General features: G+C 51.8%; 2 protein-coding genes across 6 annotated transcripts in view; one reads left to right on the top strand and one right to left on the bottom strand.

Moving 5' to 3' along the window:
• The first annotated feature begins 8,646 nt into the window (after positions 1-8,646).
• Positions 8,647-16,614, top strand: Dnajb2 (DnaJ heat shock protein family (Hsp40) member B2). Of its 4 annotated transcripts, none has more exons than XM_023723069.1 (10): positions 8,647-8,726; positions 9,388-9,480; positions 9,981-10,090; positions 11,388-11,441; positions 11,610-11,738; positions 12,654-12,746; positions 12,940-13,042; positions 13,187-13,257; positions 14,403-15,541; positions 15,753-16,614. In XM_023723069.1, exons 2-9 carry the CDS (start codon positions 9,416-9,418, stop codon positions 14,753-14,755), a joined length of 978 nt encoding a protein of 325 aa, XP_023578837.1. In that variant the 5' UTR covers positions 8,647-8,726; positions 9,388-9,415; the 3' UTR covers positions 14,756-15,541; positions 15,753-16,614. The 4 variants fall into 4 exon arrangements, with proteins under 4 accessions (XP_023578837.1, XP_004638246.1, XP_023578839.1 ...); XM_004638189.2 differs by lacking the exon at positions 8,647-8,726 and adding an exon at positions 8,937-9,121; XM_023723070.1 differs by lacking the exon at positions 8,647-8,726 and having other exon boundaries at positions 8,980-9,480; positions 14,403-14,609.
• A 2,139-nt stretch (positions 16,615-18,753) lies between these two features.
• Ptprn (protein tyrosine phosphatase, receptor type N) overlaps positions 18,754-24,169 on the bottom strand; it is a 19,745-nt gene continuing 14,329 nt past the window's right edge. For both annotated transcript variants that reach the window (XM_004638187.2, XM_004638188.2), the window contains 5 exons: positions 23,598-23,764; positions 20,473-20,526; positions 19,822-19,886; positions 19,551-19,624; positions 18,754-19,318 (listed from right to left, as the gene is read on the bottom strand). In XM_004638187.2, the coding sequence (XP_004638244.1) occupies positions 19,247-19,318; positions 19,551-19,624; positions 19,822-19,886; positions 20,473-20,526; positions 23,598-23,764 (432 nt within the window). In that variant the 3' untranslated portion in view covers positions 18,754-19,246. The remainder of the gene's footprint in view (positions 19,319-19,550; positions 19,625-19,821; positions 19,887-20,472; positions 20,527-23,597; positions 23,765-24,169) is intronic.

The following is a 24,169-nucleotide window of genomic DNA, read 5'->3' as shown; positions in this document are numbered from 1 at the left end:
TCCAGTCAGATGGGTAAACAGCCAGTTAAGAGACCTCCTGGGGGCGGGGGCAAATGACTCCTTCAACAACACCTTCTTTAGTGAAACTGGAGCTGGAAGACATGCGCCCCCGCAGTGTTTGTCGATCTTGAGCCCTCTGTGATTGGTGAGTGATGATCTCACCAATCATCTCTGCCCTAGCACCTTGTCCCTGAGGACAGAGAAATGCTACTTCAAAACTAGAAAGCACTGGAATTTGTGCTGCAGGTGGAATCCAAGGCAATCAGAATCACTGTCACTCACCCCAAGGCCATCCCACATCCCTTTCCATGTCATTGGATGCATTTCCTCTAGGGTAGAATCTGGGGCCCCCATCCTCTCTGGTACCCTGGGGGGTTGGGAACTGGACTATAAGGGAGGTAGGGCCCAAAACTCTGCCCATTGCAGATGAAGTTCACACAGGCATGTAAAGCCAGCTTTCCCACCCAGAGCCATTCATCAAAGGCAAAGAAAATGCTGTCAACAACTATGCCCAGAGCCCTTATACCATTAGAAAAGAGCTCAATGACTTAGCACTGGACTGGACTTGGAAACTGATAAGGGAGGGCTGAATCCTGGGCAGGGAAATCTGGATCTCTATTTCTGGAGTGCTCTAGAGACCGGGCAGAAACACAGCTTCAGCCCATGGGAGAGACTCCTGCATAAGGACAGGGATTAGGACTAGTGGGGAAGGGCCTTGAATTCTGATCAAGAAGCCTATTATAGGTCCATCCTAAAGTCAGTGTCTTCCTATTGTCCACATCCACTGGCCTACTATTAGGAGCCTCAAGTGCAAATATATTGATGGCTCGCCTGGCTAAGGCACAGAGGTCCAGAAGCATGTCCAGAATATGATCTTCTATCACAGGGATGTGACCAGAAGTCTCCACAAGAATCAGGAGTCAAGGATCTGTGGCTGGCTTTGGCTTCCACCAAGGATGATCCTGGGAGGGCCGGGGAGATGGCTCAGTAGAATAAATGCTTGCCTGGCAAGTGCAGGGTCCTGAGTTCAATCCCCGGTTCTGCAAAAAAAAAAAAAAAAAGCTCTATTTGGGGCCAGGGAGATGGCTCAGTAGAATAAGTGCTTCCCTAGTTAGCATAAGGGCCTGAGTTCAATCCCCAGTTCTGCCAAAAATAAATAAATAAATAAATAACAACGATGGTCTTGGGTTGCTGATCTCAGGAGAGAAGCCCTGTGGAAACATCTGAAGTTAAATCAGGGGGTATGGGGTGAAGATGAGGGGGATTAGCAAGTTTTGATAACAGTGATGACTGTGTCACTAGATTCAAGATAGTTCTGTGTGAAAATCCTCAGGAGGTTGTAGAGAGGAAGGGGGACAGGAGGAGAAGAGGAGCCCACCCCATGCTGATCTCTTGTGCTCTTGGAAAAGTCCTCCAAGGATTTCATAAAGCTTTTACATCTTTCCTGTTCATCAGCTGTGCTCCACATCAGTTTCTTTTCCTCTTCCTGTATAGGCTGACTAATTACTGAGGCCTGGCCCACCAGGACCAGAAGTTCGACCTGATGTACACCAAGAAGGGTTTTGTACACTGGTATGGGGGGGGGCATGGAAGAGAGTGAGTTCTGAGACCCCGGATGTGGCTGCCATGGGGAAGGGTTGTGAGGAGGTGGGCATGGATTGTGTTGAGAGGGAAGAAGGGGATGAATACTAGAAGATCCTGTGTGCTTTTCTAAACAAAATGCTGAGACCTTATTTTCTTCTGAGTGTTTTCTCTTGGGTTCTCTTTCATGGGAGGGAAAAAGCCCGGCATCTTGGTCTGGGCTCCCTAAAAGGCAGATCTGATTCCAGATGTCCTTAGAGTGCAGCTCCAAGGAGCAGAATGGGGGCCATGGGGAGTAAAGCAAGGAAGGAAGGCAGATTCTTCCCAGGGAAGGTGCAGCTGAATTCAGGGTGTCTTATTACTTTTCTTGTTTCTGGGACAAAAATATCCAACACCTAAAGTTAAAGGAGAAAAGTTCATGGTAGCTGACAGTTTGTAGAGGTTTCAGTCCAGAGTTGGCTGGCTCCAAGGCAGGGTGGCATGGCAGAGGGGCATCGCAGGGGAGAAACAGTCCATGGTGAAGCAGAGCAGGCAGAAGGCAACAAGCAGCAAGCAAAGCAGCAGCCCTCTTTCTGTCCCTTCTACAGTAAGCCCCCAATTTATGAAAATTCAAGTTCTAAACTTTCACACATATCAACAGGCCTCAATTTTTATGTTTTACATTGTATATTTGTGTATAAGACTCACTTTGTCAGATTTACAAACAAATTTGATTTACAAGCATTCTCCTGGAACAAAACTTGTTTGTAAATCGGGGACTTCCTGTATTCTACCCAGGCTACATGGCCCTAGGCTGGGTAGTGCTCACACCCACGGTGATTCACCTTTAATCCCAGCATCACATCCACCTCCCAAAAGCCCCCCCTAAGACCGAATGAAGCTTTGAGGGCACATCTAGATACAAGCCATAACACAAGGCATCTCAGGTCTATCCCTGGGGGAGTGCGCAGATGGGGTGAGACCAGGGGAGCTCACACATTGGCTCTGTTCTTGCCTGATCAAGTGCCAAGTCCTCTGTTCTTCTAGGCTGTCTACACTTGGCTGCAGAGTCGGTAGGGAGTTGTAGGGATGGGGGAGCACTGTGAAGTTGCCTGCTGTGAAGTATATCGGAGGAGCTTGGGCAGCTAGAGCATCCGAACACCAGAGTGATTGGTTGGTCTGGTGTTCCTGGAACCACTGGGTCTTGTCTTCTTCCAGCAGGAGTTGGGGTGTAGAGAGTTCAGAAGCTGGCAGTGAGACAGCAGCAACGAAGAGACAAGAGCAGAGGAAGAGCTTCCTTCTCAGTAGCCTGTCCGCACTGACCTCAGCTCTTGAAGACAAGTGGCCCTCTTTCAATTTGATGTCATGTCTTATGCATGCACAGCTTCATGTTGCACTGCCAGCCCAATGTGACCCTGAAGTCCTTCAGTATGAACTTCATGGAGTTCCTTTTGGGCTGAGCAATGGTTTAACCATTGCAAGTGTTGCAACTAGGACCAACCCCACCACAACCCAGTGGAGATGGAATCCTCAGGGATACCCTCAGATCTGTCCTTCCCGGAGTCCCCTTTTCTCAGGACTTTCTCAAGACAGGGAGCTAGAATGGCAACCCCAAAGTCAGAAACATCAGGAAACTGCTGCCACCCCTGCCATACCCGTGCCTTGGAGCTGGACCCACAGCAGGAGCAGGTGGGACCGAGGAGGAACGTTTGGCAGGCCCCAGGTCCAGGGATTAGACACAGCCACAGTCTGGGCAACACCTGATTGAGAGAGGGAGAAGTTCTCTGACTGCTTTCTCCTTCTCTAACCTCTAGCAGTGACTCCCATCAGACAAGACTGGGGAGAAGACAGCTGGTGAGGGAGCCCAGGACAGAGGGCACACAGCGCTGTGAAACAGAGGGGGGGCAGGGCGGTGGGGAGGGGATTGTAGAGGAGGTGAGGAAAGCATCAGCGGCGACTCCATTAGGCCAGTGCAAGGATGCCATTCGGAGGACTCCTTTCCCTCCCCATCTGGTTCCCACCACCTGTGCCTGTCACTCTTGTCCTAAGGACTTTGTAGGAAATAGAGGATGGAATGAGAACAGGATAGAGGGGTGTAGAGAAGAAAAGAGGCATGCACACCTAGCAGACTCCTCCTCTGGGAATTATTTATTTAGACAGCGAGTATTCTCAACTCTTCTTTGAGGATTTATGCTTAATGGGTTGTGTCCCCAGGAGAGACACTGCCAGGGGTGTGTGCATGTGCAGGTATGTGTGATGGGGTTTGATAAACTTAACTGAGAGAGCATTTTAGAAGCTCATGTTTGCTGATTAGCTCAGTTATATCCTCAATCCACTTTCCCTCCCCACTAAAAGGGCCAAGTTTTAAATCTATCTATCTATCTATCTATCTATCATCAATCTATCTATCTATCTATCTATCTATCTATCTATCTATCTATCTATCTATCTGGTACAGGGTCTCACTATGCAGCTTGGACTTGTAGTGATCCTCCTGTCTCAGCCTCCTCAGCACTTGGATTACAGGTGTGTGCCACCACACCCGGTTTCACTGGCCAGCACAGTATGTGGTACCAGGGATTGAATCCAGGTCCTTGCACTTGCTAGGCAGGCACTTAGATCATAGAGCTGTCTCCCCAGCCTGGGCTGAGTTTCAAATCCCTGTTTGTTCAACTCTTGTGTCTTTCCTTCATCTGGTTTCTCACCTGGGAAGGGGAGAGGGATTACCTTGGGATCCCTTAAAACCCCAAGCAATTGTTATTTAACAAACATCTACTGTGTGTGAGGCCAAGCGTGCCTATTATCTTCTTATCTTTTCTCTCCACTTTCCCTTTTTTTAAAAAAAAAATCATATTGGGGATTGAGTCCATGTTCTTGCACCTGCTAGGCAAGTGCACTACATATGCACTACATCTCCAGCCCTTTTTCTTGATTTTGAAATAAGCTCTCACTAAATTGCCTAGGCGGGCCTCAATCTTGTAATTTTCCTGCCTCGGACTCCTAAGCACCTGGGATTACAGACATGCATCAATATATATGTCTTCTGAGTACTGGGGAACCCGGGGACCTTGCACTGAACTAAGACTTGGAGCTGGGGGCATGGCGGGGCTACCCTGAGGAAGCAGGTGGGACCACTTAAGGGCGGACCATTTGGCAATAATCAGAGCCAGGGAGAAGGCTCAACCACTGTCTGATATGAGAAACAGACAGACAGACACGACAGACAGAGAGGAGAGAGATCGGGGACTTCTCTTCCTCAAACTCTGATTACCCCAACCCTTTTGAAGTTTTTTTTAAACTTTCAAACTCCTCCCCCTATAATATATATATAATATATATTACATATATTATATATATATATATATAGATATAGATAGATATAGATATATATATAGTCTCCCTTGAGGGGATACAAGAAAACGAACCTCAGGACCTCACACTTGCCAGGCAAGTGCTGTGCCACTATATCCTGAGCCTTTTTTTAAAATTTTGAAACAAGGCCATAGCTGTTGTTAAGTTGCCCAGGCTGGGCTCAGTCTCGCAGTCCTCCTGCTTCAGGACCCAGAGCGCCTTGGTTATAGGTGTGCAACACCATACCTGGTTCATCTTGTCTATTCTTGGGGTATACACAGTTATTGTACCCACTGGAATGGGAACTTCTTGGGAACAAGGCCTTGTTCCTCATGATCCTAGCCCCAGTGCTTTGCATGTTGCCTAATACATTCAATACTCAAGTGTTTGTTGAAGGAACTCATCCCATTATTGCCTATTCCATAGATGTGGAGACCGGCTCAGAGGAGAAGTGATGGGACTTGTAAATGGAGGGGCTGGACTCCAACCTGGAGGAATGGGGTTGGGGTGAAGCTGAAATTCACCTTGCTCTCCTTCTCTTGGCCCCCCCTCCTGCCCATGAGGTTCCAGGTGCTCCTCCAGACACCACCTCTTCTGGCAAAGAAAGCAGAGGGTGACTCAGGTACCTCCAGGGCTGGACATTTGACCCATCCTTGTTTGGCATTTGTGGTGAAGGGCATGAAGGTGGGGGCAGCGTCCCCATCTCTGGCACTGAACTGGGGCACAGGCTTCTTGGGGACACATCTTGGGGCTATCAGTGCCCTTTAGAAAGGTTCTCCTGGCATCATCTATGAGAGAGAGAGGTGGGACTGTCTTCTGCCAGGAGGGCAGGGCACCCTGAGAGGCAGCCAGTCCTGCTCCCATCTGCTGCTCCAGCCAGCTCAGCCTGGGTGCTGTGTCTCCGTCTCCAGTCAGGCCCCACAGGATCTCCCCTGCTGGTAGGCATCTGTAGGCCTGCGTTAGACTGGGTGGAGGTATGGGGAGGTGGCAACCCAGACTTCCTGGGGCAATTGGGACTTCCTCCACGCAGGACAATCCTTTCATCTCTGATGCGTCTAAAGCCAGGGTACAATTACCTCCTGCAGGCAGGGAGACAGGTTCCCAGCTTTGGATCCCACCCAACAGGCTTTTCCTCTGCTGTGTCAGGAGTATGACCGCCTCCAAAGCATTTCCTCCTGGTAGAAGCCTTGGCTGGCTCCAGCTGTCCTAGTGTTGCCATTCCTTCTAGCTTAGGTCACAGCCTTCCAGAGACCATCGCCCCTGTGGCAGGGATCCCTCCTTTCACCGCCCCCATCTATCTCTGTCACTCATCTGGCACTTGGCAGGGGCTCCTTCTACAGCAGCACATGGCTTCTGAGGAATGTCCTAGTTCCCAACTAGGCCCTTAGCATTTTTTTATGTGTATTTGAACAGCTGTTATTTGCACATGCCTCAAGATCCCAAAGGTACCCAAAAACGTATGAACAGCAGAGATAAATCATCATGTTCTCCTCTTGGCAGGTACCACTTTTAACTTCTTTGTGTTTTCTTCTAGAGACATGTACAGATATTAACGTATGTCCATATATTTTTAGTATATACTCTGTTCTGCATCACATTTGTTCAATTAACTTTCAATCTAAAAGATGGTTTAGTGGTGGCGTGTGCCTGTAATCCTAGCTCTTGGGAGGCTATAAACAGACGGATCAGTATAAGTCCAATCTAGTGGTGAGACCCTGAACACCCTGTAGACCCCTCCCTAAAATACAAAAAAAAAAAAAAATAAAAGATAGTTTACATCAATCAGCACATTCCTTTGGGTGGTGATATCCCATCATATTTTATTGCCCACTTAAAAAATTACACTGGAGGCTGAGGGTGTGTAGCTCAGTAGCTTGCCCAAGATTCTCAAGGCCCTGAGTTCTATACTCAGCACTGGAAAAATTGTACTGCTTGCCTTAATTTTTTTTTTTTCAATTTCTTTGGGAACTAAGAAAATTAACTCTTTGTCTTCTAGATTGTTTCATAAGATTTCCCTCAGTTGTCACTCATCTATGTCTCAAGTAGATTTTATTTCCTTGAAATAAAATACCAATTAGAACTTAATTGAAACGTAAATGTCTTTGTCTTCCTACACTTAATGTAATACACAGGTGGTGCCAGACAGACATCTATTGAGATAAGAAGAAACAGGCAGACTTGGACAACTTGGGAGTGACCTAACCTAACCTAATCTACTCTTTGTCCTGAAACCAAACCTAAGCTTCAGTATTCTGTTCATCAAGACTCTTACTGTAAACAGCAGAAATGGAGTCTGGCAAAATTTAAAAAGCAAACAAAACAAAAAACACCACCCCATCCTTCAATTAGCAAGATATGGACTGGCACACAGAACCAATATAAAGGTGAGTAAGCAGGCTCAGGGTACAGGAAAACACAAAAGAAGCGTGACAGTGAAGCTGGGGCACAGGGCAGCCTATGCTGGAGACTCTGGTTCTCTGAACCCCCTGCAGTAACCACCCTCCCTCAGTACAGACATAGAGGCTGTCGTTTCACACCTCAGACACTAGAGTCCGCTGCAGGTCCCCGTGGCAGTCATCACCATCCTCAGAAACGGATTGTGAGGCGCCCACATCTTCTCAGTGTGACTTGCCCCAGATTCAGTTCCAGCTGCTGCACCAGGGCTTATCTTTTACTTGCACTCTTAGAAACCTTGGAGACTGTCAACCATAAGTATTAAGGCTTTGCGCAGATGGCTCACCTCCCGACAGAGCCCATTGGATGTACATTTCCCAAATGTAGGGGGGAATTCTCCAAACAAAGGCAGGAGGTTCAGAGGGTGCACAGCCAGGAAAGCTGACAAAGCACACCGCCTTCTGCACACTTGCCCACTCCAGCCCTTGTCTTTGATGAAGGGTTTCTGGGTCTACTATCCTAGACTCACATAACCATTGCTCCTTGGGTCAAATGTGGATGCGAGAGAGATTTATGCCAATACCTCCGGTTACATACCCTGCCTCCTATAACTTTCAAACAACCATCAGCATTGTTTATCTAGTATTTAGGGATAAGAAGCCAATTCTTCAAAAGTTTCCCTAAGTCACCCAGTAAGGCCAGGATGCAAACCCAGATGGATTTCCAAAGGGGTAATATTGAAGGTTTCCCAGGGGAGCTACACAGAGGCACACCTATCTTTTCAAGTTCCAGTTCACATAAGTCAAGGATTAAGATTCTTCTTTTATTGTTTTTCATTTCTTGTGGTGCTGGAGATTGAACCCAGAACCCTGTGCTAGGCAAGGACTGGCCTGTATCCCCCAGCCCCACATTCTTCTTTATATATCTTGGCAGCATGTAATGTAGACAATACTCAACTAATACTTGTGTATTGGCAGGATGGTACTAAGTGAATCTCTCTCTTAGGAGGTCTGAACTCAGAAGCATTCTGAGGTGGAATGGGGCAGCTCAGGATCGGCTTGGGAAGAAAAGCTTTGAATCCAGGGAATTTCCTTTTACTGTCCTCTTTAACTCCACTTCTCCCACTGTGTCAAAACTGCCACCAAGAGGTTTGCATATCTGCTGCCCTATATATACTACCGAAAAAAGGGATTTACAGTTTAGTGGGGGAGGAGAATAGTAATCAAATAAGCAGACCAACCGATGCTAATTTGCAGCTGTGACAAGCGTGAGGAAGGAAGGCTTCGAGATTCTATAAAAGGCAAGCGTGACCTACTCAGCGAAGCTAGGGCAGCCTCTTTTGAGGACCAGGGGCTGCAGGAGGGATCTGAAGATGGGAGGAGTTCGACCCAGAGAGGAGCCGGGGAGTCCTTGAGGTGGCTGTGAGTCCCTCCGGGTGAGGTCCGTGAGTCAGATTGATTGAGAGCGACAGAAGGCCCAGTCCCTCTGCATCTTGTTTGCGCTAGTGCGTCACGCCTGGGCCTGGACGCATGCAGCGGGCCGCGGTCTCGCAGGTGCCACCTGGGGTGACGTCGCCGGGGTGCTGGCCCAAAATAGCCAGCCCCGCCTCCATCTCCCAGCAGCCCCTGCTGTCCCCCTCCCCCTTGGGGTGCCGGGCGGAGCCGGCCTTCTCCGGGTCTCTAGTAGTTTCCGTGCGCCTGACGCACGCCTGCGCGCACAGCTGGGCCGGGCGCGTCCTACGCAGCAGCCGCGAGCCGGGGCTGCGGTGCCAGACGGTTCCCGGCGGGGGGCAGGGGCGGGACTTCGGGCGGAGGAGGTGCGGCCCGGCCGGAGTACGGCCGGGGGCCCTGGGTTAGGCAGCTGGAGTCAAGGGGTTCCGATCCGGCTTCCCAGGCCTGTGCGCCGAGATAGCCCAGGGCCCCGGCCTGCCAGGGAAGATAAGGCTGCGGAGGAAGCCCAGTCACCGGCTGCGAGGGCCACCCGGGGCTCGCTTCCTCCGGGAGCGCCTCCCGTCCCCCAGGGGTCTCCAGCCGCCAGGAGGGGCTGCTGGTTCTCGGGTCCCTGACTGCTTCTGTCCTGTAGCCCCGAGGAGGCCCGCTTGACGATTGCCATGGCATCCTACTACGAGATTCTAGACGTGCCGCCGAGTGCGTCTGCTGATGACATCAAGAAGGCGTAAGTGTCGCCAGGAAACCTGTCACCCTCTGCCCCACCAGAGGCTTTTCCGAGTGATACCTGCAGGGAGAAAAGAAACACTGGAAGGGTAGAAGGAGCAAGTCCAGAGGGAAGAGGCAGTGCTGGGAGCTACCCTGCAGGTCCTTGACCCCTCCAGCGCCCCCTTTTCGCCCCCGCAGGTTTCCTCAGCATGCAACACAGAGGTGCCTAGACCTTGAAGGAGGAGACCCATGTCCCTCTATCCTCCGTGGCTACATGTGGCCAGGATGGGAGTGTTCTTGCCCTGGGGTCACCATGGCCTCCTATGTTAGTCCTAACCCCCGTGAAAGAGAGAGAAGTCTCACGAAAAGATGGCTTCAGAGCAGCCCCCAGGAGCTGGGTGGGCTAGGTCCACCTGCGAAAGAACAGTGATGAAAGACGAAGGGGGAATGGGTGGTTGAGTTTCCTAGTGAGAAGAGAAGGCATTTGTCCCCTGACTCCCTCTGCACTCGCTTCTGCAGGTACCGGCGAAAAGCGCTACAATGGCACCCAGACAAGAACCCCGATAACAAAGAGTTTGCTGAGAGGAAATTTAAGGAGGTGGCAGAGGCTTATGAAGTGCTGTCTGACAGTAAGGCCTGGGATCTGGGCAGGCTCAGCACCTCTCCCGCATGTATGCCTATCTCACTCTTTCCCAAAGCCACGCCTCCACCACCGTCCCCACACCTTTTTTTCAGCATGGCATTTTTTTTTTAATTTTTTTTTTTTATTTATTTGAGAGAGAGAGAGAGTGTGGTGTGTGTGTGTGGCCAGCTCAGCCCACCAGGGGGCGGGGCTGGCTGGCATGTGGTGCTGGGGGATTGAACCCCGGTCCCTGATGCTTTGCCAAGCTTGTTCTAAGTAGGTGCTTTAGACCACTGAGCCATCTCTCCAGCCCCCAGCATGGCATTTAAATGTTCTTTTCCACCAGAACAGGGCTGTGACTGTTCCCAGGGTCTGGAGAGTAGGGAGGGGAGCAGGGCAGGAACAAGTGTGTACTGACCCCCCTCTGTACCAGGCTTCAGTAATTTCCTGGAAGCCATCGTGTGAGGCAAGTGTTGATCACTCCCATTGTACAGGCAAGAAAACTGAGGCTGAAAGACTATACACAGCTGGAAGATGAATCCAAGTGTGTCTTTTTTTTTTTTTTTTTTGGTTTGATTTGTGGTACTGGGCATTGGGCATAGGGCCTCGCAGAAGTTAGGCAGATGCTTTACCACTGGGTTGCCACCTCTGCCCCAGGTCTGTCTTTTCTACATACATTCATCATTACTTCATTCAGGAAGTATCCACTGAGTGGTAATAGTGGTTATAGGTACCTGTTAGGTACTGGGGAAGCCATGGAGGACAAGCAGACCTTGTTCCTTGTCCCGTGGGTGATAAGCATCCCACAGGAGAGTAGCAGGGGATGTGATAGGGAATACTAGGCACCTGATTTTGTTTTGGTGGTCACAAAGAGTTCCTCTGAGGAAGTAACATGTAGACAAGCCCTAATTAATAATAGCAGGTCACAACTAGCTAACATAATTCACTTATTTATTTGTGGATTGAACTCAGGTCCTTGTGCATGTAAAGCAAGTAAATACACCCCCTAGCTCATGTTTACAGACACCATGTGCCATCTGTATGCTCAGCAGTTTATGTGTATTATTTCACTTAATCCTCGAAGTATTCCGATGAGGAATACTGCTGTTATGTCCATTTTACAGATGAGGAAAAGCCAGCCATGTGAAGTATGTAGTAATTGCTAAAACTTGCAGCCAATGTACCCTGAACACCCACTGTCCCCCAAATGTGAGGCTCTAGGTCTCCTCTGAGGGTTGGCCTAGCCTGAGAGGGGACACCCGTGGCCCAGAGAGAGGGAGAAATGATTGGATCTCTCTTTCCAGAGCATAAGCGGGAGATCTATGACCGCTATGGCCGCGAAGGGCTGACTGGGGCAGGTAGGTGGGGCAGCAGGGCTCTGGGGTGGAAGTGGGTCAGGGCAGAGTCGGGAAGGCAGGTCCTTGTCCTGGCTGCTTTCTGGGAGGCTCCTGGCAGTGCCATAAGTGTACCCCCAGGCTCAAGGCAAAGTAGACATCCCAGGGTCTTCCATCCTGCATCTGCTCCAGGAGCTGGCCCCTGTCGGGCAGAAGCTGGTGCTGGTACTGGTGGGCCTGGCTTCACTTTCAGCTTCCGCAGCCCTGAGGAAGTCTTCCGGGAGTTCTTCGGGAGTGGAGACCCTTTTGCAGAGCTCTTTGGTGAGTGGACTCCGAGGCTCGGAGTGACTCAGCTAACCCCTCTGGGCCTGGCCTTCCCTTAGGCAGGAGGCTAAGAAGAGAGCAGAATCCACAGGCCGAAGATTTTGGGTGGCGTGTATGGGTACAGTGAGAGCCGGGACAGAACCTCACACATGACCGGCCAGTGTCACTTTACAGGCTGGCCTTGTTAAGTGACAACAACAATACTACATTGTTATAGAGCTCCACAAAAACAGCCATGAGAGCAAGACTCAAAGCACCATGTGACAAGAGCGGCAGTGGCACATGTAACAACATATGCCAGGCTTTCGGATCCTTCTCTGTCAAGTATCTGACTCTCCCTCATCTTCTTGTGAACCCTGAGAAGAGGCTAATTTTAACCCCCACTTACAGATGAATAAGCTGAGGCACAGTTAAATTACTTAGAGTCATGGAGCAAATGACAGAGGCAGTGCTGCTTGCTTTTCCTGCTTGTCTTTACATCATTCTCTCTGCCGGGCATGGTGGCACATGCCTGTAATCCCAAACTTGGGAGACTGAGGCAGGAGTATTGTGGCAAATTTGAGACCAAGCTGGGCTACAAAGTGAGCTCAAGGCCAGCCTGAGCAGCATAGCAAGACCTGTCTCAAAAGGGCAGGGCATCCGTCTGTCCTTCTGTCTGTCTCTCCTTTTGTTCCTTATGGTGGGCGGAATTAACCAGTGAGTATTTTCACATGTTGAAAAGGAATTTAATTTGTGGAGGCCAACAGTAACAACGGAAACACAAATGTACCCGTTTGCTCAGCAAAATATTTCTAGATATATTATTATTTCTAGATATATTAAATATATATTATTATATATTTCTAGACTTGAAAGTTCACACGGGGAGGGGGTATTTTCACTGATGATCATGAATCTGCTTACTTGCTGCAGATGACCTGGGCCCCTTCTCGGAGCTTCAGAACCGGGGTTCCCGACACTCAGGCCCCTTCTTTACCTTCTCCTCTTCCTTTCCTGGGCACTCTGGTAAGCACTGTCCATTCCCATTTTTGCTAGCTCTGAGTCCTGAAGCCCTAGTGGCAGCTTTTTCCTGTGTCCTCCGCATGGAACCTTCCCTCTAGGCACCTCTGGGGGACCCTGCGGCTCCTCTGGTGCCCAGCAGGCAGCACAGAGCCTCCCTGTAATAGTTTCTCCTCCACCTCCTTTGTCCCAATGCCAGATTTCTCCTCCTCGTCTTTCTCCTTCAGTCCTGGGGCTGGTGCTTTCCGCTCTGTTTCAACGTCCACCACTTTTGTCCAGGGTCGTCGCATCACAACACGCAGGTACGGCCTCCTAGGGCTATATAGGTGAGAGGACTAGAGATGAGGGGCGGAGGCGGGTGTCATGTTCAGATATAAAATCTGCTCTGCAGTGGCCAGAGCCTGGATGGGCCACTGCTCACTGACTAACTGTGCTGTCTCCTACAGAATCATGGAGAATGGGCAGGAGCGAGTGGAAGTGGAGGAGGATGGGCAGCTGAAGTCAGTTTCAATCAATGGTGAGCATTGATGAATGGTGAGCAGGGCTCCACTATCCAATCTGTGGTGTGGAGCTCCAGCCCCGGGGCCCCTTCCCTACTTCTGTCTGAACTCCCTCAGGGGTGGGCCCTAGGGAATGGCAGCCACCAGACTGGCAGAATTTGAGGTGACCATGGGGGAAAGTGGGCGGAGGGGTCTCAGAGAGCTGCCCGGTCACTGCCACTGTGGATGGGGGTGTCTTACATTTGCAGAGCACTTCACTGTGCCTTTGGTTTTATCAAGCTCTTGCACATACATAGTATCCCTTGTGTTCTTAAAGCACCTAGGGGAATATGGAGGTGGATGGTACTTGCCCCATTTTTATTTCAAGCGACTGAGTCACAGCTTGATAAAATGACTTTGACATCCAAGTAGCCCCTGGTTCAAGATTCCTTCCCATTAGGCCAGCCAGATAACTCAGTGGACTAAAGCACCTGCTTCGGCAGAGCACAGGGGCTGGGGTTCAATCCCCAGCATGCCGTGCTGGCCTCACCCCTGGGGTGCACTGAGACCACGATTGAGATTGGACATTGTGGCAGGCACCTGTAATCCTAGTGGTTGGGAGGCTGAAAACAGGAGAATCACTACAAATCTGATCTATGTAGTGAGACCCTATAGACCCTATGACCCAAATTCATTTAAAAAAAAAGTAAAATAAGAAGATTCCTTCCCATCAACTTGGGGTAAAGCAATCCAGGAATCCAACTCAGGGTGCAGGATTCACAGACCAGAACTCTTCCCACCGCACCCCCACCCCCTGCCCCATGAGTGTCATTTCAGCTAATCTTGTTTAGCTGCTGATGCTGAGGTACTGTGTGTCAGCCCACTTTATATGGACCGACATATTTAACCAATGAGAAGATTCATGTGTGTAGGCACCGTCATTCCTGTTTCATAGATGAGGAAAAGGAGGCAAAGGAAGGTTAAATAACTCATTCACAAAGAAATAACAGTACTTCCTGGAGCTGAATACCTTCCCAGGCACCTAACCAGTATCCTGGGACCTCATGCCTGTGTCCCAGTTCCAAAGAGAGGCTGTAAGTGGTTAAGGTTGTTATTGTGTGCGGTGGCCTGGAAGATGCCATGGCCTGGACCTGGGGCCTCATGGTAGCTGTGGTTCTTGCAGGTGTCCCAGATGACCTGGCACTGGGCTTGGAGCTGAGCCGTCGTGAGCAGCAACAGTCAGTCACCTCTAGGTCGGGTGGTGCACAGATTCGGCAGACTACTGCCCAACGCCCCTCTGACAGCGACCTCTCTGAGGAGGACGAAGACCTCCAGCTTGCCATGGCCTACAGCCTATCAGAGATGGAAGCGGCTGGGCAGAAGCCGGCAGGTGGGCGGGGGGTACAGCAGCAATGGCAGGGACGGCCCAAGTCCCAGCACCAAGGTCCAGGGGGAACCCACGAGGGGGCCCGGAGTGAGGCAACAAAACCCAGCCCATCCCCAGAGGAGAAGGCTTCTCGCTGCCTCATCCTCTGAATGCCAGGCCCAGCCTGACCTGATTCAGGTCTTGACTCAGCGTCCGACTCACTGTCAGAGCAGAGTGTGGCCCGAGTTGTGGGAGCCTGAACTCTACGTCCCCCTACAAGTTTCCCTCTTGGGCCCGCTGTATTCCAGTGTGGACTTTGGATTTACTGTGCTCAGCCAGAGCTGATAGGTCCCTGGGGGAAGCTGATAGGTCCCTGAGGGGGGTGGGATGTTGGGGGAACGGAAGGGCCTGAGGGAGCTGAATGTGCTCTGTGAAGTGGGAGTTTCTGAGGGGCATTAATGGATTGGGTTGAGCCTTTTGTGCTCAGATTCTCTGCCACCCGTGTTGCCAAGGGTGTCAAGGAAGGAGGACTTGGCCTGGGGTCCAGTGCTGTGAGCCCGAGTTGGCAGCTCCTCTAGGAAGTGATGCAGGCTGAGGGGAGTCTCTGCACTCCGTGTCCAGCTGCAGAGCCCTGGTTTCTGTGCAGTGTTGAGCTCTGACTGTCTGTGCTTCCCTTCTGGTGCTGCTCTCCTTCCTCCCACTCTGCTTTCTGCAGCTCTCTGCGGGCTGCATCGCTTGCTTTCACTGCCACCTGGCTAGGACTCCCTTCTCCTTCTCTCCCCGAGAAGCCTCATTGTGCCCAGGAAGATGCTGGGGCCGGTGGGGCCATGAGGTCTTCTGGGGAGGCTAGCTGGGTGGGGCGGGAGCCTCTCAGCCATCCAGATTCGGAGCCGGATCTACTCTTCCTCCCTTCCTCTTGCTGCCTCAGCCTGCCCCAGCTGCGGGACTAGGCAGAGGTGAGGCTGGCTAACCCCGGAGAGGGGGGCTAGGGCTAGGGTGACCCAGGGGGAGGCCTCATTGGGGACTATATCTCATACTACTTCCCCCACCATGCATCAGGGTTCAGGGAACAGCCCCGCAGCCAGCCCAGGTGTGCATGCTTGGCTCCATTCTCCATGGCTTGCTGCTGACCCTCTCTCCTGTCACCCACCCCTGCTCTCTCCCCAGATGTATTCTGAGCTGGATGTCCAGGATGCAGAGTGGCTTCACAATTCCAACAGGACAGCACCCTCACCCATGTGATGGGAAGGGACACCCCATTCCTCCCTCACCCATGCTGAGTGTAGAGCTGGGGCCTGGGCAGTGGGTGGGGGACATCAGTAGTCTTAGCCTGTGTACTTTTCCCTGGGTGTGTGTGGGGGGGTGTCTTGTGGACTACAAATCCCACAATGCAATGCACCCAGCCGAATTTCTGATAGGTTACACCCAGGAGAATTGGTGCCTGGTTATGGAGCTGTGCTTCTTGGGATATGTAGTTTTAACCCTGCCAGGCCTTTTGCTTGTTCTTGATGGGGAGATCTTGTCTTTTGGTTTGTCCCTGGTGCGGTGGCAAGGATGTGGATGAAGGGAGAATGATCTGAACCTGGGTTCCCCTGACACTTCTTGCTAGCTCCAGGATTGGAGTGGGCAGGTCAAGACCTTACAGCAACTGGGAGAAATTCTTTTCCTGTAGGCTAGCAGGCAAAGTAGGCAGGGCATGGCCCTGGAAGGCTGAGGGAGCTTGGAAGGGAAAGCCACCCTCACAGAGGCATATGGCTGGCATTGGTGTGTGCTGGGAACACAGGGCATGCTGCTGCTTGAATGGCTTTCTTTGGACTCTGACCCTGCTGCCTACTCTTTCTCTCCAACATCACAGGCAGCTGCCTCTCCTCCTCCCTACCTAGGGAGCCTAAGGCTGGGAAGGGACTGATGGAGGAGGGTGTTTCCAGCCCCTGAAACACTGAGCCCCACAGACCTATCAAAGTCAGCCAGGCTGGGCTCAGACCAAGAGGGAAACTGGAATTCAATAAAACTGAGTTTGGAGCACTCAGTGGTACACTGTCTTCCTCTTTTCAGGGTAGCTCAGGAGGGACCCTGTAGGGCCAGTGGGTGACATGTCAGGCCTCACACCTCCCTTTATGTCCAAGCAGCTGTCACCAGGCAGCAGAAGTCTGCCCTTTCACCAGCTTATTCTCCTGTTATGTTGAAGAACCCCAAGAGGTGCTTACGTTCTTGGCCTCACCTCTGGGAGGCTCATCACTGCCTTTCCCGGCAGCCTACATTCCCTAAGGCCCTTCAGGCTCTCTCCTCCTGACACTTCACAGCACAGTAGGGCCAGACTGAGGTAAGATGATTGTGTGGGAACCACAGAAAACCAAGAAAGGGTGAAACCCTGTAACCCTAAGACTCCTAGACTAAGCCTCTCAGCTTGCAGCCAGAAGTGGGTGTCAGGGGCACAAGGGATAACACAAGTAAACCCTGCCCTGGGCACAAGCCCCAAGCTCATCAGGGCCCAGGGAGGAAACAGCCAGGATAACCCACCCCCCACGCCCACCCTATATTTACAGTCATGGAGAAGTACCTTTGCATTGCCCTGCAGGATGCTGTGGCCTGCCATCCGCCAATTCTGGGACTGGCTCTTGGCCTCACCTTTAGTAACCAAAGGGCCTGCAATGATTTGTTTTTTTGAGACAGGGTCTTATTGTATATTTCTTTTCTTCTTTCTTTCTTTCTTTCTTTCTTTCTTTCTTTCTTTCCTTTCCTTTTCTTTTCTTTCTTTCTTTTTTTTTTTTTTTTTTTTTTTTTTTTTTTTTTTTTTTTTTTTTGTGGTACTGGAGATCAAGCCCAGGACCTTGCATCTGCCAGGCAAGCACTTATGCAACTAAGCTTTCTCCTGGCCTTTGTTGTGTATTGCAGATTGGATTTGAACTCATTTTGTAGGCCAGGCTGGCCTTGAACTCACTGCAATCTTGCCTCAGTCTCCCAAGTGCTAGGATTGCAGGTGTGTTCCACCACATCTGGCCTGCAGTGGCTGTTTTGTTTTGTTTTGAACTGGAAAATGAATCTAGGACCTTCACATTGAGTTATCCCTTTAAAATTTTTTAACTTCTGAGGCAGGGACTAAATTGCCTAGGCTGAGCTCAGGCTTGTGATCCTCCTGGCTCAGCCTTCCAGGGTGCCCGGATCACAGACTTTGTGCTGCCATGGCCAACTCTACAATACAAAGAAGCAGCCTGCCCTGAAAGGAATTTCAAGCTCCCATACAGACAGAGGGAGAGGGAGAGGGAAAGGGAGAGGGAGAGAGGGAGAGGGAGAGGGAGGAAGGAAAAGAGACAGAGAGACAGAGACAAAGGCTGAGACTGAGAGACAGACTGACTGCTAGAAGTTTGTGGAAAAGCTGTTTTCCCCACTGGTAACCTCTGGAATTTTCTGCATGCAAGACCTGAGTCCCAGCAGTGCATATCTGGAGGCCTGGGGGAGCCGGGTCAGTTGCTCTGTGCCCCACTCCCACAGATGGTAGTCGCCTTATTTTTCATTTGAGGCTGAGCCTAGCAAGTATAGGGGTAAATGACCCCTAACTCCAAGTAGCCAAGGCCCAAGGCTCTACTAGCTTTGCTTCTGTGGCCTCCACCTTTGTCCTAGGACACACCTCATTATACCAGCAGATGAGGGCTGCTGGAAGGAAGAACTCTGGGGATGGAGGAACAGACAGGGAGAAAGTGTCCAGGCAGCATCTGCCTGGAATCACTGGACTTTGCTGTAGTGTCACCTGAGGCATGGCTGGCACCTCCAGGGACCCCATCCTCCACCCTGCATGATATGAAGGTTACTCTTGAGGCTGAAGGGGGTAAAGCAGCCACTGAGAACTGACAGGAGAGCTGGTAGAGGTCTAGCTGCCTGAGTTCAAATCCATTGAGGTCTCTTCATTGTAAAATGGGGTTAATCATTGCCAGTGGCTTTGTGAGGATTACATAAGGCACATTGGGCTACCTGTGGCACAGTGTACAAAATGTGCACCTCACTGTTACACACTGCTATTCAACCTGAGGGAGGCAGCTGCAGGCCCTGTGCCCCATCTGCCAGGGCTCTTTGGATTCAGGGGTACCACAGGGCAACACAGACCCAGGCTGCTGCAGCAGCTATGGCTGGGAGAAGAGCAGACAGAAGAGCATAGGAGTGCGGGTTGCAGCTGCACAGACGACACACTAACTTTATTCACATTGATACAAAAGTAGATTTTTCTAGAAATGTTCTTTTGTGCCAGGGGAGAGAGGTTAAGTGGCACGACGCAGGAGAAAGCCTGGGGAGTGAGGTGGCAGCCCAGCAGCAGCAGGGCTGGGGGAGTTGGTGCCCCCACAGTGCCTGTCCACACAGCAGGCTGGAGGAGGGGCACGAGGAGGAGTGTCTGGAACCACGGAAAGGAGCCTGGGAGCCAGGGAGGAGAAGGCTCTGGGCAGACTTGCTGCCCATCCTCTTGCCATGGGCTGCCTGGGCTCCGGCATATGTGAGGCTGGTTCAGCCTATGCTTTCTGCTCTCCAGTTCCTTACACTCCTCTTGGAAGGGCTGGGCATGCCCAAGGGGTGGCCAAAGTGGCAGGCAAGGGTGGAGGAGTGGGCGCATAGAGATGCTCACACAGGCAGCGGGAACAGAGGCTGGGCTGCCCACTGTGGGGCTTGAGAACTCACTGGGGCAGGGCTTTGAGGATGGCATTGACCTCCTCGGCCACTGCTGTCAGGGCAAATTCAAACTGGTCCTGGGGAAGGGAAGTAGCAGGAGGGTTATGGATAGGCCTGGCCTCAGCTCCTGCCATAGGGGACCTGCCAGGGGTCAGAGTGCTGGGCAAGTCCTTTTTGAGGAGGGGTGTCCCCCTCAAGAAAGCAGGGAGGGAGATGGGAAGGGCCACCTGCTGGGGGTTTCCTGGTGTGGCTAAGAAGTGGGTGCTAGGGAGGGGTGATAGTAGGGCTGGGACAGGGAAGTATGGTCACCTTAGAGCGGACGAGGCCAGGACGCTGGTCACGGACATGCTCCAGGGTAGCAGCAATGTCAATCTCCTTCACTCCTGGAGGGGGTTGGGATGTGGGATGTTCAGGAAGACAGCACCCAGAAAGCTTGGCGCCACCTGGGGCGTGCAGCTTGGAGACTGGGCAAGGCCTGGAGGTGTGGCAGCCTGCTCCTTGGAGCTCTTGGCCCCTGGCTGCTGGGGAGACTCTAGCAAGGACCCAGGGGCTGTAGGCGCACCATGGGTAGGGGCCTTACCTTTGGCCATGCGGTTCAGGACCATGTCAATGAGGATGTAGGTGCCAGTCCTTCCTGCACCATCACTGAAACAGGAGTTGGTGACAGGCTTGGTGCAGGGCCCAGCAGAGAGGGGCATGCATGGAGGTTTGGGCTAGGAACAATAGTGCCAGTCGTAAGGCTTGGTTGGGGCAGGTGTGGGGGTATGGAATGAGAAGAAGTGCCTGACATGTGCCCCAGGGCTTGGGCCTTACATACAGAGCCTGTGTGATGTCCTGTGCACCAGGATGACGAAAAGGACAGCCAGGCTCAGCCCTGAGGTGGTAGTAGCAGGACAGCAGGAAACGGCCCTCTATCCTGGGCCAGGCTTTTGTTGGGCCAACTTTTTATAGAAAGGGCCAGATAGTAAATGTTTCTGACTTTATGGGTCACAGAAAGTCGCTGTCACACATTTTCCTTGTTTTTCTTTAACCATTCTTAGCACAGGACCATTAAAAAGCAGCTGTGCCAGATCTGGCTGGGGACTGTCATTTGCCAGTGCCAAAGGGCTGGTCTGGCAGCAGGCCCAGGAGGTATGCACAGGAGAGGAGCAAAACCACAGAGGGGTGGATTGCGAAGGCCCAGCTGGGGCCCTCTGGCCTGGGCTGCCTGTCACCTTTGGTCCCCACCCACCTGCAGTGCACGATGATGGGGCAAGAGCGGCCCCGGTAGCACTTGTTCACCTTCCTGCAAGGAGAAATGGATGTGAGGATCAGGGGCACAGTGGAGAGGGAAGACGCTGAGAACACGACTCAGCCTTGCTTTCTGTCCCTCTTCCATGTGGCCAAGGCAGAGGGAGAGAGGAGGTGGACAAGGGAGTTGGTGCTGGAGGGAAAGAACCAGAGCTGGAACCAGTGGCAAGAGTGTTCCTTATCACTTATTAGCTAAGGGCCCAGGCTGTTCCTAACTGGAATAGCCAATTTGCCCTCTTTGAGCCTTGGTCTTCTTCCCTGTAAAATGAGGGATAATAATACTAGTAACTTTTTCCTTGGGGTTAAGGCTTACAAGAGGGCTTGGGTGATAGCTCAGCAGTCTAAGCACCTGCCTGGCAAGTGCAAGGACCTGGGTTCAATCCCTGGTACCACATGCTGCTCCAGCCTTGCAACCCAGGGCCTATTGAAACCCAGCATGGTAGTGCATGCCTGTAGTCTCAGCACTGGGGAGGCTGAGACAGGAGGATCACTATGAGTTTGAGCCACATAGCGAGACCCTGTACCAAATAAACAAAAGATTAAAATAAAGGTTTACATGAGAATGCGTGCAAAAAGATATGGCTTGAGTAGGTGCTCAGAGGATGGAAGCTGCTAATAACAATGACCCACGTTAACATTAACAGTCACCTCTGCCCAACCCCACCCCTAAGGGATAGGCTTTCGGGTCACTTCAAGGTGTCTGTCTGCTCTGTCTCTCTGCTGTCCTTTACATCCACCCAGCCCTTCTTGCAGCTCAGGCTCCTCATGGCCCTCACCAGCAGGGATGTCAGTGCACACTGGGCCAAAGGTTCCCCTGCCGGGGAAGACAAGTCAACCCTGCATATGGTGTTACTGCCACTCTTGGCTCAGCCTCACTCCCACACAGACGTTCTGAGGCTGCATTATATTCAGACTTGGGGTCCACCTGGGCCTCCAGGGTTTCCCTGCCACCCACCAGAGCAGAGCACAGAGCAGGCCATATCCCGCTCCCTCTGCGGCCCTACCTACCCTTTCTTGTCCCTTATGAGTCCTGGTTTGAGAGTCCCCTATAGACTCCTGATATCTCTTGGGGGCCAGAATGAAGGAAGACCTTCTTAGAGGCCATCAGATGACTTCAGAGAAAACTTGGGATTTAGTGGTCTGCTAGCTAAGGGCCTGGTGACTCTAATGGCCATCTGCACACCTTTAGAGCACAGCGGTGAGTGCAACCAAGGGCTGGAGTTGAACAGTGGTCTCAGCCGCATTTTCCAGTAGTTTAGTAATAATGATAATGAACAGTATCTGGAACTAACTGAGCCCTTGTGGTGTGGCAGCACTGAAACCAAATGACCTTATCCTATTAAGTCTTATAAAAAGCCCCCTAAAGGATGTATCATCATCCTTCTTTTATAAGCAGGGGACCACAGGGAGGCGCATGAGCCTGCTTGGGTCACTTTCTAGCACCTCGTATTAATCTGCCTTCCTCCTGGAAGGGTTTCATCCAAGTGCATTAATTAAACAACTAATTTGTCTAGATGTCCAACCCAACTGAATTAATCTCATTTTAGCCTAAAGAATAGATACTTTTTAGCTACCTGTAGAGCCTTAAAACAGATACACAGTGGTTCTGTTGGGATTTTTGCCACATGTGTGGTGCTGGAGATGGAGCCCCAGGGCCTGATGTGTGCTAGGTAGTGCTCTACCCCTGAGCTATATCCATAGCCTGATCGCAATTGGGGGATGGGTACTGAAGTTGAACCCAGAGGACACTGAGCTACATTTCCAGCCTTTAAAAAGTATTAGTAATTTGAGACAGGGCCTTCTAAGTTGCCCATTCTGGCCTTGAGCTTATGGTCCTCTTGCAACAGCTGGGATAAAAGGCATGCACCATGGTACCTGGCTCCGAACAGCTAAAAAATATAATTAGAGTTTGGCACTGTATTCAAGATGTGCTTCAGGCTCCAGGGACTCCAGTTAGCAACTATTGCTTTGAGGCTTGGAAACTAGATCCAGGTCTCCACCTCAGCTCTGCTCCTCTGCCCAGTACTAGAGACCCCAAGCCAGCCTGGCAAGGGACAGAGCAGTGGGAGCGGGCTGCAGAGCCATGGATACAGCCTTCTCAGGCCCTGGTCTGCAAGGGGAAAGGGACAGGATGCTGGGGCCCAGCCTGGCTGTGTTGTGTCATAATAGGCTAAGTCCCCACTGAGCTTCTGTCCCAGCTCCCACCCCGCACAAGAGTCTGCAAATCCAGAGCTCTTCTTTTCCTCCCTTAGAAGCCTTGGTCTTCTCTTGTGCTTTGAGCTCAGCCTTCCCAGTAGCTTTAGGGGTGGTCCCCACCCACATGTCAGTGGGAGCAGCAGCCACACCTGCCAGTGAGCACTTCTGTAACTATGCAACTGGAATGCAAAATATTAGCTGCAGAAGACAAAAATGACACTGGCAGGTGTCGGGGAGGGAGGGGAAATGGGTGGGAGAAAGAAAAACATGGAAGAGGGAGTAGGAAAGGACAGAGCAGAGAGGGACAGAGGCAGAGAGGGGAGGGAGGTGGGGAAAAGTAAGGAAAGGGCCAGGAGGAGGGGTGAGAGGCAGGGAGAGATGCAGAGGGACAAAGAGACACAAGGAAGAGTGATGGAGATAACAGACGGAAGAGGGAGAAAAGAGAAGGACAGGAGAAAGAGCAAAAGAGAAACGGAGACCACGAGGCAGGGAGAGGTATGGGGGCGGTGCAAGGAGAGGTATGGGGGCGGCGCAGGGAGGGAGAGGACGCAGCCTGCAGCGCTCTGGCTGGAGCGGGGAGGCGCGCAGGCCAAGAGCTGGGCTCAGGAGAGGAAGCTGGCTGGGAATCAGGTGCGCCCCTCTCCAGGGAAGCAGATTGACCAACAGGCAGGGAGAGGAGGGCGCAAAGAGGGGTCTGGGGGATGGCACAGCTAGGTAGAGCACTGGGCCTGCTCTTGGGGTGGTGGAGGGGCTGTCAGAGGCCAGGGTCCCAAATCAGACTCGGGGGCCCAGGAGGAGCGGGGGAAGGGTGTCGGAGGGGGCAGCACCCAGCATCTGTGTTATAGCCTGCGCTCCTCCCGGCTCGCTCACCTGCGGAAATCCAGCAGCGGCCGGGTGGAGGCCGGAGTGCCCTCTGCCGGCCAGCTGAGGAAGTGGAACTGCGTGAGCGTGCGCGTCTCCTGCGTCTGCACGTTCTTCAGGTAGAAGCTCCGCACCAGGAAGTCCTCACACCAGATGTGCTCGGACACCAGGTTCACCTGCCCAGACCAGCCGGGGCCTGAGGGGACGTCCGTGTGTCCTCCCAGCTTCCAGGTGCCTTCAGATCGAAGTCCTGGAGGAATGTGACCCTCCCACCTGCCTCAGCTGCCCCAGCTGTTCCCAAGAATCTGCCTATGTGGCTTATTTACTGCTCAGGACAACTGACATTTTTACAGCCTAGATACCTATTTAGCTTTCCTGTTCCTCATAGATGAATCTACATGTTCCATCAGCGTTCACGACGTTCCATAATATTTCGTTTCCTTCCTTCCTTCTTTCCCCCCTTCTCCCCCCCAACCAGGGATTGAACTCAGGTCCTTGCACTTGCCAGGGAAGTGCTTATTTTTACTGAGCCATCTCCCCAGCCCAGCCATCTCCCCGTCTCCTTCCTTCCTTTCTTTCTT

Source organism: Octodon degus, unplaced genomic scaffold (genome assembly GCF_000260255.1).
Source record: "Octodon degus isolate 3935 unplaced genomic scaffold, OctDeg1.0 scaffold00096, whole genome shotgun sequence".
Classification (NCBI taxonomy): Eukaryota; Metazoa; Chordata; class Mammalia; order Rodentia; family Octodontidae; genus Octodon; species Octodon degus.
This window is presented reverse-complemented; position numbering and strand designations above follow the sequence as displayed.